This window comes from the organism of the source record quoted next, unplaced genomic scaffold (genome assembly GCF_019419815.1).
Source record: "Pyrus x bretschneideri cultivar Hongxiangsu unplaced genomic scaffold, Pyrus_bretschneideri_v1 Contig21, whole genome shotgun sequence".
Classification (NCBI taxonomy): domain Eukaryota; kingdom Viridiplantae; phylum Streptophyta; class Magnoliopsida; order Rosales; family Rosaceae; genus Pyrus; species Pyrus x bretschneideri.
Window position 1 is genome coordinate 2496761 of NW_025999513.1, and position 13347 is coordinate 2510107.

The 13347-nt window shown below is 36.0% G+C and overlaps 1 protein-coding gene across 1 annotated transcript; it reads right to left on the reverse strand.

Moving 5' to 3' along the window:
- Window positions 1–803: 803 nt before the first annotated feature.
- Window positions 804–7514, reverse strand: LOC103961132. The gene is made up of 11 exons (XM_009373656.3): window positions 6997–7514; window positions 5834–6098; window positions 5171–5333; window positions 4299–5046; window positions 3800–4205; window positions 3514–3695; window positions 3091–3247; window positions 2693–2920; window positions 2242–2592; window positions 1719–1820; window positions 804–1302 (listed from the first exon to the last, which is right to left on the reverse strand). Exons 1-11 carry the CDS (start codon window positions 7512–7514, stop codon window positions 1063–1065), a joined length of 3360 nt encoding a protein of 1119 aa, XP_009371931.2. The 3' UTR covers window positions 804–1062.
- Window positions 7515–13347: the final 5833 nt, after the last annotated feature.

The following is a 13347-nucleotide window of genomic DNA, read 5'->3' on the forward strand; positions in this document are numbered from 1 at the left end:
CCCCCCCCCTCCCAAAAAAAACAAATTAGGCGTATCATTTTTTTTATTAATAAAACTCCCCTCGTACCGTCAAGGTTTTTTTTTTTATAAAAAAAGAAAAAAGAAAAAAGAAAAAAAAAACCCCGTTTGGTACTCAAAGTTCAAAGTTTAATATTGAAAATTGTTTTTAAGTTAAATACCAAATTTTATGAAAAAATGTTCTGAAGAGAAGTTAATCAAAGTTATTTTTAAGAATGATCAAAATCATTGACCAAGCAGACCCTAAATTATTTACATGAATTCCCTCTTCCCCTTTATTTTATCACACTATTGTTTATGTACAAACTAGTTTTTGTATTTTGTATAATGACATTTTACACTATCATACACAAATTTCCAGTCTTAATTGTTGCCAGATAATCAAAGGCGATTCCGGTAGTGTTTAGTGTGTTCTTGAAAACTAAAAGCAGTTTTGGATGCTTTCCCCCGAAGCTTCGGGCCAGTTTGGGAGTGTGATTCATCATTCTAGGAGGACCCTCCAACACTCACTCTAGGAAAAGTGCTTCCCCTCAGAAGTGATTTTGACGGGAGCTTTTTAAAGTGCTTTTTCAACAAGATTCATGAATTTCTAATAAAATATTTGGTAGACTTCTCACGAGCATAAATGACAAGTACTTTATACAAAAGCATTCCAAAACAGGCTCCCAATCACCACATGGAGCACCAACAAACGCTCTCTGGTACCGCACATGTTCAGAACCTACTGCTAAGTTGCTACCTAGTTGCAGATTACCCTGAACAACTAAATTTATAACCAGTAAACATGGGCAGCCAAACACAAAACTCCTAATATATAGAACAATAATTTGGAGGCTTTTTTGAGTCACCTGTTCGTCGTAAATCGCAGAAATAGCTACCAAGAAAATTACAAACCCTACTCGTACAACCGGCTGCAATGATTCCAGGGCAATCCCAAACACTTTGGCCCAAAAGAAATAAAATAACTTAAGAATACATCATTGGGACATAAAATTATGAGGTTTGCTACAGATTATGATTACTCAAAAGTTCAACCTAGGATTTCTAAGTTTCGGAGTTTGTATGAGTTTTGCTGTGCTCCAGTATCAATTCGTAGAGGTTGTCAGCTGTAGGACGATTCTCCGGATTCTCCTCCGTACATTGGTAAAACAAGTCAACAAGAAATCTCAGTGTGTCTAAGTCAGCCTCTGTTCCATCAAGTTCTGCGCCCGCTGGAGTCATTACTGGCTCATTCAACGACCGAAACACCTCCAAGTCATCCGTTAAATTTGGTCGTTTTCCCTTCTGCAAGCAACAAACAAGAAGCAGCAGATTACTTCAGAAGTAACAAAACATTGAACGTACAATTTCATTAAAAGATACACAGAGGCAACCTAAAAAAATTAGCTAACGCTCTCGACAGTCTACATGCTTGATTGAGTCTTAATGCCAAGCCAACTTAGGCTGTGGAATAATGAAGCAATATCATATGAGAATAACATATTCACTTTCTCACTTCACTGACAGGAATAGAAATCTGGTTCAACAAACAACAACTATTGATGTATTCCACGTATGCAGCATGTACGAATTCAAATCAACAAATGTATGGAGACCTCAAAATCTTACAAATAAATCCCACTACTCATTCTTATTACACAATCTCTAACAATCCATACAAAATTGTCCATAAAATAGAGATAGAACAAGAGAAGTAGTACCGTCAGAAGTTCATGAATCTCCAAGTCAGGTACTCCTAAGTACGGAATTTGCAAAGTCAACATTTCCAACAGCAAGCACCCAAATGACCAGATATCAATTTCCTGTTACCAAAAGGGAAACAAGCTTAACAACACAAAAAACCAAAGTGACACAAATTTAAGATAGCAAAAAGCTACAATATTGGTGTTCGAACCCTTGGAACCATCTCGGACTCCAATGGGAACGTTTTTTTTTTTTTTTAGATAGATTGATTTTATGCAGTGCTATTTGTGGTTGTCCTAGCTTTAAAACAGTTGTTTGACAACAAAAGATACGGTCGATTATACTAACTAGATCCTATTCTAACATATTTCAAAAGAAAACTTGTCTATAACTTAATGAACATAGTAAATGAACACTTCAATGCATATCTATATCATTTTGTATACAAATAGTTCACCACCAAACAGATGTAAAAGAGGTACAGATCAGAGAATAAATCAATGATTAGAAATATGTGACAAACTGACCAGAGGAACTTACCAATCCATAAATATTTTGTTCATGCACTGCTCGCAAAACCTCTGGGGCCATCCAGCGAGGTGTTCCAGCACAAACATTAGCAGAAGGTATTCCAACGTGGGCAATGCAGCATGTATGCAAGTAAGATCGAAGGGGAATTGCCCTATCAAAATCACAGAGCTTCACAACAGGTGTTCCATCAGCTCTCTTTCTATCCAGATCAATCAATATGTTTGCACTTTTTATGTCCCGGTGAATAATGTGCTTTGAATGCAGCTCCACCAGTGCACATGCAACATTTTTAGCAATGCGCAAAGCTAACTCCACTGGGAGATGCTTCTCACCAGCTTTTGATAACTTTTCTATATAATTCTGTCAGATGATGGGGATGAAAATATTAAAAAAAAAAAAAAATACAAATCAACCCCAGCAAAATTAAACCTGAAACTTTACTATCTACAGTTGAATTCACCTGTAAGGAACCCCCTTTTATGTCCTCCATCCAAATTATAGACTGCAATATACGATGCTCACGATTACCATCTCCAGGAGGAACCCACTTGGAAGATATCTGATGTCCATACATTTCCACTATGCAAGGGTGTTTCAAAGCACCTAAAATCCTTATTTCCCCTAAGCAGTTGTAGTCAAAGTTCCTAATTTCATCCATTGAAGTTCCATATACCACGGAAGTACGCATCTGCAGCATCCACAAGCAAACAAAAGCAAGATTTAGATCATTAATTGTAGTAACAAGCCTAGGAATTTTCAGACCTATCAAATAATTGCCAGCACAGCCAACTACTTAAGGCCTGAAAATAGCTCCAAAGTTTTCCGGCCGGACAATGGATTAAACTTCAAGAAACACACCTTTCCTGCTGCCTCATTTGATCCATATTTGCGCCGGACGAGAGAAGTAACAGAGTTTTTCAGAGTTTCATCACAAGAGGGCATATAAGGTAAGGAGGTAGGAGCAGGGCTGTTTCGAATTGGAAGATAAACTTTGGTCCGACTGAGAGGAATATACCTGCCATCACAAATTGAATTTACACACAAAGTCTCAGCAATAAATATCCTCTAAGAAATAAACATATTATGCCATGTTTTTGGTATGTAATAAAATTTATATTCGAAAAAATCACCATATGTTTTACCACCCAAGCAGGCGAAATTACTTTGGTATTGCAAACACAGTGACCCAGAACATGAATAAGCTCTAAAAAAACATTTTACTGTATTCAGAGCATCTTCAATAGTGAAGAATTACCAAGATCATTTACATGATATACTGACCTACAATAATATTCGGGATCCGTCTCCGCTCTTATATCATGTGGACGACATGCATCAACTAACATTCGAATCTCTTTGGCACCTCTCTTGATTAATACAATATTCCACGCATGTGGCATGAAATCCAAATAACCCCTAATAAGCTCACAAGGTACTCGAGGCTCCACCCAATCACAAAGATACTACAGAAATAAAGTTTCATCAGATTAGAATACCAAATTAATACCTATTGCAAATAATAGACATCGGTACAAATAATAAATGATAAATTTAATACAAGAATAACCTTCAATAGCAATGCTCTATGCCGACACACACCAAACTGCAAGGTTCCAATGGGAACTACAATGGAATTTCGTCGTGCTTTGATAGAATGAAGAGATTTCTCACAGACATCAGAAAAAATGATATCTTCAACATTCTTTACAACTGGTTTAGTGGACAAACTAATAAAGCCCTTGTTTCCAGTTGGGCAGGTGCAAACAAAAGGCTTCTTGTAGTCTGAAAGAGGATTAGCTTTTCGTGACCATTCAACAAGAGCACTCCTATCACTCCCCCCAAAGTGATCTGATACAAACAGAGCAAGTAGTGATGCAATCTGCAGCATATCAGCCTTATTTCCATCCGTATTTAAACGATTCACCAATTCTTGGGCAGAACATAAAATTACATCCAACTCTTTATCCCATTGCCTGGAGATAAATTAAACGATACGACCATTATCAGTAGAAAACCAAGAGGACAGCAAATACGTGTCAACATAAACGACTTGCATAAATAATAACCTGTCCAAGAGAACGACTTCACGTGAGTCAAGACGGAACTTTTCATCATAGAGTTCTAGTGGCATGAATGGCCTGTCACGCCCTGCATCGTAAAAGCCATCTGAAAGATGGTCCTCAGTGCTGCAAACCGAGATGTCATTATATTTCCGAGACAAGTTTGAACTATTAGAACTGTATCTAGGATGTTTGGGCCGTCTCGGATTATCAAGGCACCCATCAGGGTGCCTTTTGGGTTGACAAATACTTTTTGATGTATCTGAAGATGAACCTTCATCTTCCTCACCATAAACCCGTTGATTGGGGGCCAACGATGCATCAAACTCACAACAATCCTTTTCATCACTTTCATCTACTGCACTAGAGTCTGGACTCACTGATGAGGAATTTCCTACAGAATGCTCCTTCAAACTCATATCATGGCACACAACATTTTCACTTTGCACTTCCCTAGATAGTAAATCTTTCTCAACATCATCATCCAGATTGATAATGACTGATGCACCTTCAGGGTAAGATTCAGAAGCAAGAAGGTCAGGGTTGCCTGGTTTGCATTCTCCATCTTCCTTCACATGTAACTGCTTGGAAAGATCAAGACCTTTCAACTTCCTGCTGTTGTTTAAGCGTTCTTGACGAGCTCTCTGCTGCAACCTATACCCTTGCTTCCTCCACCTACCTGACCTCCGAGTTGCACAGCACCTACTGGTCGATGAATGCGTGAAAATTAGACTCGTTGAGTTATGATGAAAGCCTGTAAACACATTAACAGTACGATATCAAATACTAATATATATAATAGAGAGAATCAAGGAGAGAGCGTTGACTACCTAAAACTGAACACTAAATAAATTACATATGTAATTCCACAGCCTTACCTCTACGAAAATGGCTTTCATTATTTTTCTGAAGGGGGGTTTCATATACATCCATTTCAACAGAGGAAATGGAAATACCATCACTGTGTATGTCCTTCCCACTTCCTTCCAAATTGCAACATATCCATGAGGGTATTTGACAGAAAGTGAGAAGCTTGTTGTACTGCACCAAAGAAGATCACAAAACAAACCGTTAGGTTTACATATAATATTAAAAAAAACAACTAAATAACAATTACTCTAAAAGAAAGTTAAGACTATACATAATACAATTCAAAAATAAAAGAAACCAAAAACCTAATTAATAAACCATGGCTTTGCAAGTGAACTTAAACACTGTTTGCAGAAGTAGAAACAAAATGAATTAAAACAGAATATGCACCATGGTTGTAAGAAACATGATCGCCTAAAACTTTAAAGTTTATGTTAAGGTTTTAAGTGGTTCAGCACAAAAAGAATAAGCACACTGCCATCATGAAGAGAGTAGCAGCAGAATATGATTTTCCGCAAGTTATAACGGATAGTATGTGGAATAAAATAAAATCTTGATCCAATGAATTAAGTGTTGGAATGTCATCAGTGGAAATAACAGATAGAAGAATACAAACCCTGAAAAGGAATACTTGACTATAATAATCCTAGTTTGTAGTAGTATGTAAGTACCTGAAGATTTAAAATCTGAAGGTTGTGCATCAAGTCAAGTTCAAGAAACCCTAGTGATGTCAACCTATTATTTGACAGGTCCATGATCTCCAACCTTTGCAAAGAGGACAAAGTCGAAGGTAATTCCACCAATTTATTATTAGCAACTTTTAACGATATCAAATCATTTAAATTACTGATTTCAGCAGGCAAATTCTTCATCTTGTTGAATGAAAGATCTAGATATTCCAAAGTGTTTAAGCAGCCAATTTCTGGAGGGAGGTATCTGCAGTAAACACACCATAAAATGGATAAGTTAAAGTAGGTAACTATTTTTCCCATGGAAAAAAAAATAAAAAATAAAAAAATAAAAAGAACCATTTTTTATGATTTACTGGATGCCTAAATTACACAAACATAGACAACCATTTTAATGGTAATTACAATAATAAAAAACACAATTTCACTCAATAGCTAACCAAATAGCGATAATTAACAAGAAGATTACCAGATCCTTAAGTTCCAGACCACAAACAAAACTCCCATCAGTGTTTCATCAGAAAGATCGATTATTGACTAAGAAAATGTTCTTGAAGACATCATGTTACCAGTACATTAAACTTGCATAGAAACACCTCTACTACATATTAATATTATATCTTTCACCAATACAAGGGTCTCACTTTACAATCCCATTAATTATGATTTCTCTTCTTTATGTTACATTTCTGAGTGTTTGTTAGCAGTTGCATATCAGAGAGTTTGCAGAAACGGAATTGTATAACCATCAGAATGGTGAAACATGGATCACATACAAAGTTAAAAGCTTTATATATCTCTTAAGAGAGAGACAAGAAACGTCTAGGGGTAAAAACCCAAGTAACTAATGAAGTCATCCTACTACATCATCTAGCCTATGATCCTTGCAGCTCGACTTCACTCCTTCCGAACGCATTCAAGCTCACTCACTAGCCAAAACACACATATGCTGAAACCATTTAAGAGTTCAATTTCATGTGGGTTCATCTTTTACTAGTCAAAGCTGCTCCAAAGAAAACCCTTGATAACATATGAACAATCTCACTGCCCATGCAGTCTACTTCACTACATAAAAACTTGAATCGAAATAACTCAAATGAAAAACACAGCAATCAGCGTTGTACTTGAGCAGAAAAAAGCTTTACCTTATGGAGAAGTGACAAACAGAGAGCTTGGTGAGGCACTTGAGCCGAGCAATCTCGCTCAATATCTGAAACCCCGAAGGCCTCGTCGGCACTTTGGAAAGCTCAAGCTCCTTCAAGCCACTCAATTTATCCAACGGCAACCCACCAAACTCCGGCGACGACATCCTCACTTGCAAGCATTCCAAGCTCTCAAACTCCATTGCCGCTGACGGCGAAAATAAATTAATCTCATTCCCAAAGAACTTCAGCGTCCTCAACCGCTTGTGAGAGCCAATCGACTGGGGCAATAAATTAAGCACGTTTTTGTACAAATACAAAGCCCCGACATCCTCAGAATTCTCCCCAATCGAAAAGTCCAAGCTTTTGCCGGATATGTCGACAACCCTAGGGTCGTCGTCTCCGTCGACCGCCGCACCGCCGTCTTCATCTTCGACAGTCGGATTGGAGGTTTCAGCTTCTGATTGCTCAGGTACCTTAGTGCTTTCGGGGGCAGCTTCGTCAGAATTGGGGACTTGCATTGATAATTGGAGCCGGAATCCGGCGAAAAAACCCGAATTTCTGAAGCGGGCAGGCCGAGAGATCTGTTTGGGAGGCGAGAAAATATAGGATTAATGGCATTGGAGGAAAAGAAATGAGAGGGAAAATCGAAAGAGGAGCGGGGAAGTAGACGGACCGCTCCTTTGGTGAATAATTTAGAGAGAGAAAAACCCTAGAAAACTCTGGAGCTTACAAATAAGTCCTCACTCTAGTTTCCACGAAGCAAAAGGAGCCCTTTGCATCGGCCGCACTGTTATATATAGCTATATATATAAATGGCCGATGCTTTCATTTCTTTTCTTTCAATTTGATTTTTTTTTTTTTTAAAGTACATTGCTGGTAAGCGATACGACTACAATGTACAACTTAATTTGATATCGAATTCGTCATTTACGAGATTTTTTTAACTAAAAAGAAGGTTTTTTAGCCAAAATAGTCCCTAAAATTTACATCACACGTTACTTTGGTCCTGAGATTGAAATCAATAGAAATGGTCCATGAGATTATTCACTTTCCATTATTTTGATCATTTCGTTAAAAACTCTGTTAAGTGTTCCCGAGCTCTTCGCTAGAAGTTTGGGCAATTTTCAAAGTTTCGTAACTCAATCGTTTCTTAACAAAATTTGACCCATAATATATCAAAATGAAGATGGGAAAGTGTAGAACAAGATTATACCTATTTGGAAGCCCAATGGTTGCTGGAGATGGCTGGAAAATAGCCCGAAAGGCGATTGATCGACGGAAAAAATGGAAAACTCGCCAGAAACTGGGTAAATTTTAAACGTTCATAACTTCTTTAATACTCAACGAAATCGGGTGATTCAAAAACAAAAATCATACTATTCAACGAGACGAAGAGAATGGTATCTTTCTCGACGACTAATTTTCCATGATTTAACCGAAAAAAAAAGCTCGAAAGTGGCTAACTCGAGACCAAGATAGCCACTTTCAAACCATTTTCCGGTCAAACCATGACTATTTAGCCGTTGAGAAGGGTACCATTCTCTTCGGCTTGTCGAGAAGTATGATTTTTGTCTTTGAATCACTCGATTTCTTTGAGCATTGAAGAAGTTATGAACGTTTAAAGTTTACCCGATTTCCAGTGAGTTTTCCAATTTTTCATCGAACTAGTCACATTTCAAACTATTTTTGAGCTTCCAAATAGGTATAATCTTGTTCTACACTTTTCTATCTTCATTTTAATATATTATGGTTTGAATTTGGATAAGAATATTGAGTTACGAAGCTTTGAAAATTGTTCAAACTTTCGGCCAAGAGCTTTGGACACTTAACAGAGTTTTTAACAAAATGATCAAAATAATAGATGGTGAACAATTTCAGAGACCATTTTTATTGATTTTCAATTTCAATGACTAAAATGATGTGTTTTGTAAATCTCAAAAATTATTTTAATTAAAAAACCTAAAAAAAATACTACAAAATCGTACTATGTCATTCAATTTGAGTTAAAATGAAATACCTTAATAGAGCACTCCGCGGCGGCACCGCGACTTTCTTTCACAAGTTGTGCAGAATCCTGAATTAAATATGTTACCTTTGTTTGGAGGACGTGCCTAAAACGACAACCGTATTGGGTTTTTATAAACGAAATTTTTGGGAAAAAAAAGTTTGTGCATTAAATAGTACTTGGCAAAAGGAAATGACATTCACATATTGTTTTTAGGAGTAAAACCGTTTGCCCCTCTGAACCAGGGTTATTTCGGGGCGAGAACCTATTTGAAAACGTTATATTGAATCTCGAACCGATTCTTTTTGGGAGATGACTTCGAAAGGTGAAGCCGAACCTCGATATTTCCGAATTCTAGAATTTCCAAAAAAATTTCGGTACTTCAATACCGTTCAGAAAGTAGATGAACTACGAAGTAAGGGTGTTCTCCTCCTTTCAAAGAGAGGTCCATACATATAAGGTTGCTTCCTTCCTCTTCGGATAAGATTAATTGACATGCATGTAGGGGTGACATAAAATCATGAAACTGCAAAACCGAATCAAGTCAGACAAGATAAATCGTGACAACATTGTTAAAAAAAAATAAATGCCAACATAAGTTCAAGAACTGAACCAAACCATTCTAACCAGTTCCAGTTCCTATTTTTATTTTTACAAAACCGTCAAAATCGGATCTAACCGTTTGTTTTTTTTTTTTTTAATATCAAACTCACCTTAGCCCGTTTTATATTTAGGCCCATATGAAATTTAATTAATTCCAAGCCTATAAGCCTAGACCCCTCTTGTTTAAAGCTGACATATGAAATTTACAAAACTCTTTAACACGCAACCTCCATCTCATAATGCCCCAAACATAAGTTTTCTTCCCTATGTGCTTTGCTTGATGTTATGGTTTAACAATATTAGAATTTATTTTATTTAAGAGTGTTGCAGGAAGTAGTATTGTTAGTCATTATTTGGATTTATGTTTCTTGCTGGCACAGATTTGTGTATGTATAGCATGGTCTAGCTAGGTACTAGGGTGAAGTTAGGGATGGGCAAAGGTTATGGCATTCAGATAATCGTGGTTATTTACCTATAACTGTTTATGTTCATATCCTTATAACCGTTTACCCATAGGATAATTGCATAAACAGTTATACTCATATCCTTAAACGTTTATAAATGGTTAATCATACTCATAACCGTGTACCCATTTAACCATAACCGTGTACCCATTTAACCATAACCATTTATCCGTTTTTGAACCCGTTTATCCTTTTTTTACTCATTTACCCTTTTTTCACCCGTCTACATGTTTTTTTTAACAACTTGAAAATTACAAAAGAAAATTTGTCATAATTTTCGTTTTCTGACAGTTAAACACCATTATAGATACATTTTAGCATGCATTTCCTTATATTTCACGAATAAACGATTATACCTATAACCGTTTGTTCGTCTAAACGGTTACCTCATGAACTTTAAATGGGCGGGTAACCGCGGTTATCCAAATCCATGGGTGTTTTGCTCATCCCTAGGTGGAGTAAAACTAGCTAGGGGCACAAAAATCAAGGAAGTAGAAGATTTGAAAATATATGCATATAATTTTGGTTAAAACTGTAAACTGATAAGAACCCAATTGAAACCGCCTTGAACAAAACGGTACGGTTTTACTAATAAATTTAAACGGAACTGCACCGAACCAAACCGTTGATACTTTTTTATTTCGGTTTCAATGTAAGGGTTCAACCGGGGTGAACTAGACCTTGCCCACCCTTACATTCATGCTTAGAAATTCAAGTTAGTCAAATTGACAATGCAAATTCAAATCCAATTGCATAAATCCAATTCCAGAAACAAAAAATTGCAGAAACCCCAATTTTCACAAACCCTAGAAATCAACCACATAAAAAATAATTTGAATCGTAGAAATCAAACCCTAGAAATCGTTTATGATGCGACGCAAAATGATGCCTCTCCATGAACATGACGTCTAGACTCAAACCGAGACTGAGAGATTGAGTTCATTTTGGACTTTCGAGAGAGAGAATTAGAGTGTGTGACTGGTGTGGGTAGTGGAGTCGCTTTTTAGGCATGGATTTGCGTGGTGTGGGATGACTGAGAAGGAGATGAGTTGAGAGAGAGTTTTGTGTTTGGTCAGAGAAGAGTGAAGACTAGTAAAAAGAGAGATAGAGCAAGAAGGGAGGTCGAAACTCGAGAGTGACTGAAGAGAGTTTTTATTTATGAATGAACAGTTGAGATTAAATCTCAACCAAATCCAACGACCTATAATAATTAGAATTGTATATTTAATAATATTATTTAATTATAAATTACTATATTTATAATTTTCCGAAAGCAACCAGTGAGGGCGACCGGCTAGATAGACTGGGCTGGAGCTATCAGATTGCATTAGGAATTTCAACCGACTGGATAGATAGGGATTCTCTTTGAGTTTATGGCTGACTATTTAACCTCATTCTTGAACAACAAAGCATCTTTGATATTTTTGTTGAAATAGGTCGCTTCATTAGTCTTCTCGATGAGTGAGGCATTCTATGCTTGACTATTTCTGTGACATGCAGACGACTAAACTACATTCATGGTTAAGACATTTTCTTTGAGTATCTTTGCCCATACAGTTTGATACCAGTTTGGAGAACCTATATTTTTACAAATATGGTTAAAGTAGTCTAGGAGCATGTGACATGTACACCAAAAAGGGGTATGCTTGAGATTGTCTTGAATGAGTAATTCTGACAACCAAAAGCGCTTGCGCTTTTAACTGAGTTTTGCGAAAAAATGTAGAAGTGTTTATGGGTCATAGCAAACTTTCCATGTAAGCACTTTTTGGTTATCTTTTAAGAAGTAGTCATTAGTATTTTTTTTTAAATCACTTGGATTTAGTAAAAATTTCAACGTGTTTATAGTGAAAGAAATTTTAACAAAAACACTTATGAGAAGAATAACTTCCACAGCAATATGAATCAAACTCCTATAATAAACTAGAAAATTTGAGTTTATGAGGGTGACTCCAATTATTGAGTTCAATATATTGAACTCGTGAGTTTGATACTATCAAACTTGTGAGTTTATGAGGGTGACTCCAATTATTGACTCACTTTTTGAGAAATATCTATCAAACTCATATCAATGTATCAATTTGTACTATAGAAATCAAACTTAGATTGTCTGATTTCTATATATAAAAATCAAATGCAATTGAGCTACTCTGGAATGCCAAAATGAAACAATTCAAATGAGTGGTAGAATTACCATGAGCAAGGAGGAAATTGTTTAAACAAATTAAAACTTTTAGTCATTTGATTTAGCCGTTTGATAATCATTTCGTTTTTTCAGTTTTAACTTTTTTGAAAATGAAAAAAAAAAAAAATATAACTACCTTCAGTTTTCAAAAAAAAATAGTGAAAACTCAAAGTCAAATTTAAAAAAAAATCAAGAAATTAGTTTTCAGTTTCTTTATTTGAATATTGAAAACTGAAATAGTTACCAAACAAAATTTTAGTTTTAGAAAAAATAACAACAAAAAAGGGTCTCAACAAAAAATGAAATAATTATCAAACGACTACTTAGGAAACAAACTTTTGTTTTAAAAAAAATTGTAAATTGTTTTTGTTTTAGCTAGAGGAAGCCCCCTTGAGCGCCCTATCACACCTTTCGGGTCAAACTTCACTTGAGCAGTTATATTCCAAGTGTTGAAGGTAGAAAAATGAACTAAAGAAATACACATAATATTTTTACAAAACTTCAATCAAAACTAGATTTTTTTTTACTTATTTTTAGCTACACTCTCTAGAACTTAATTTCAATCTCATTTTGCCATCTAAAATTGAAAAGTTGCCACTCTGCTGCATGACATTCGATTTTGATCCCACTTTGCCCTTTGAAACTCAAAAATAGCTACTTTACTCCCTAAAACTTGATTTCGCTCTCAATTGCCTTTGAAACTTAAAAGTCACCACCTTATTCCTGAAACTCACTATTTACTCCACCTTCTCTTGTTTTTATGTATTCTGTAGTTAACCGTTAAGTTTACTTATGTGGCATAATTATGGCCCACTTATGATGATGTGGCAAAAGTACGAGTTTGAATTATAAGAGCATCTTCAAAGGAAATGTCAAAATGTCCACATAGGTTATAAAAGTAAAAAAAAAAACCACAATAATATTCCCCAACCGAAATGCCAATTCCTATGTGGTGATGACAAGGATTGGCAGCAAGGGCTTGCTGTCACATTTGACAGCAGCTTCAAATATTTTATTATTATTTTTATCTCCTCTCTTACTCTATTCTCCTCGCCTTTTTCTTCCCTTTTCTCAAAACCAAACCCAAAAATCAACCT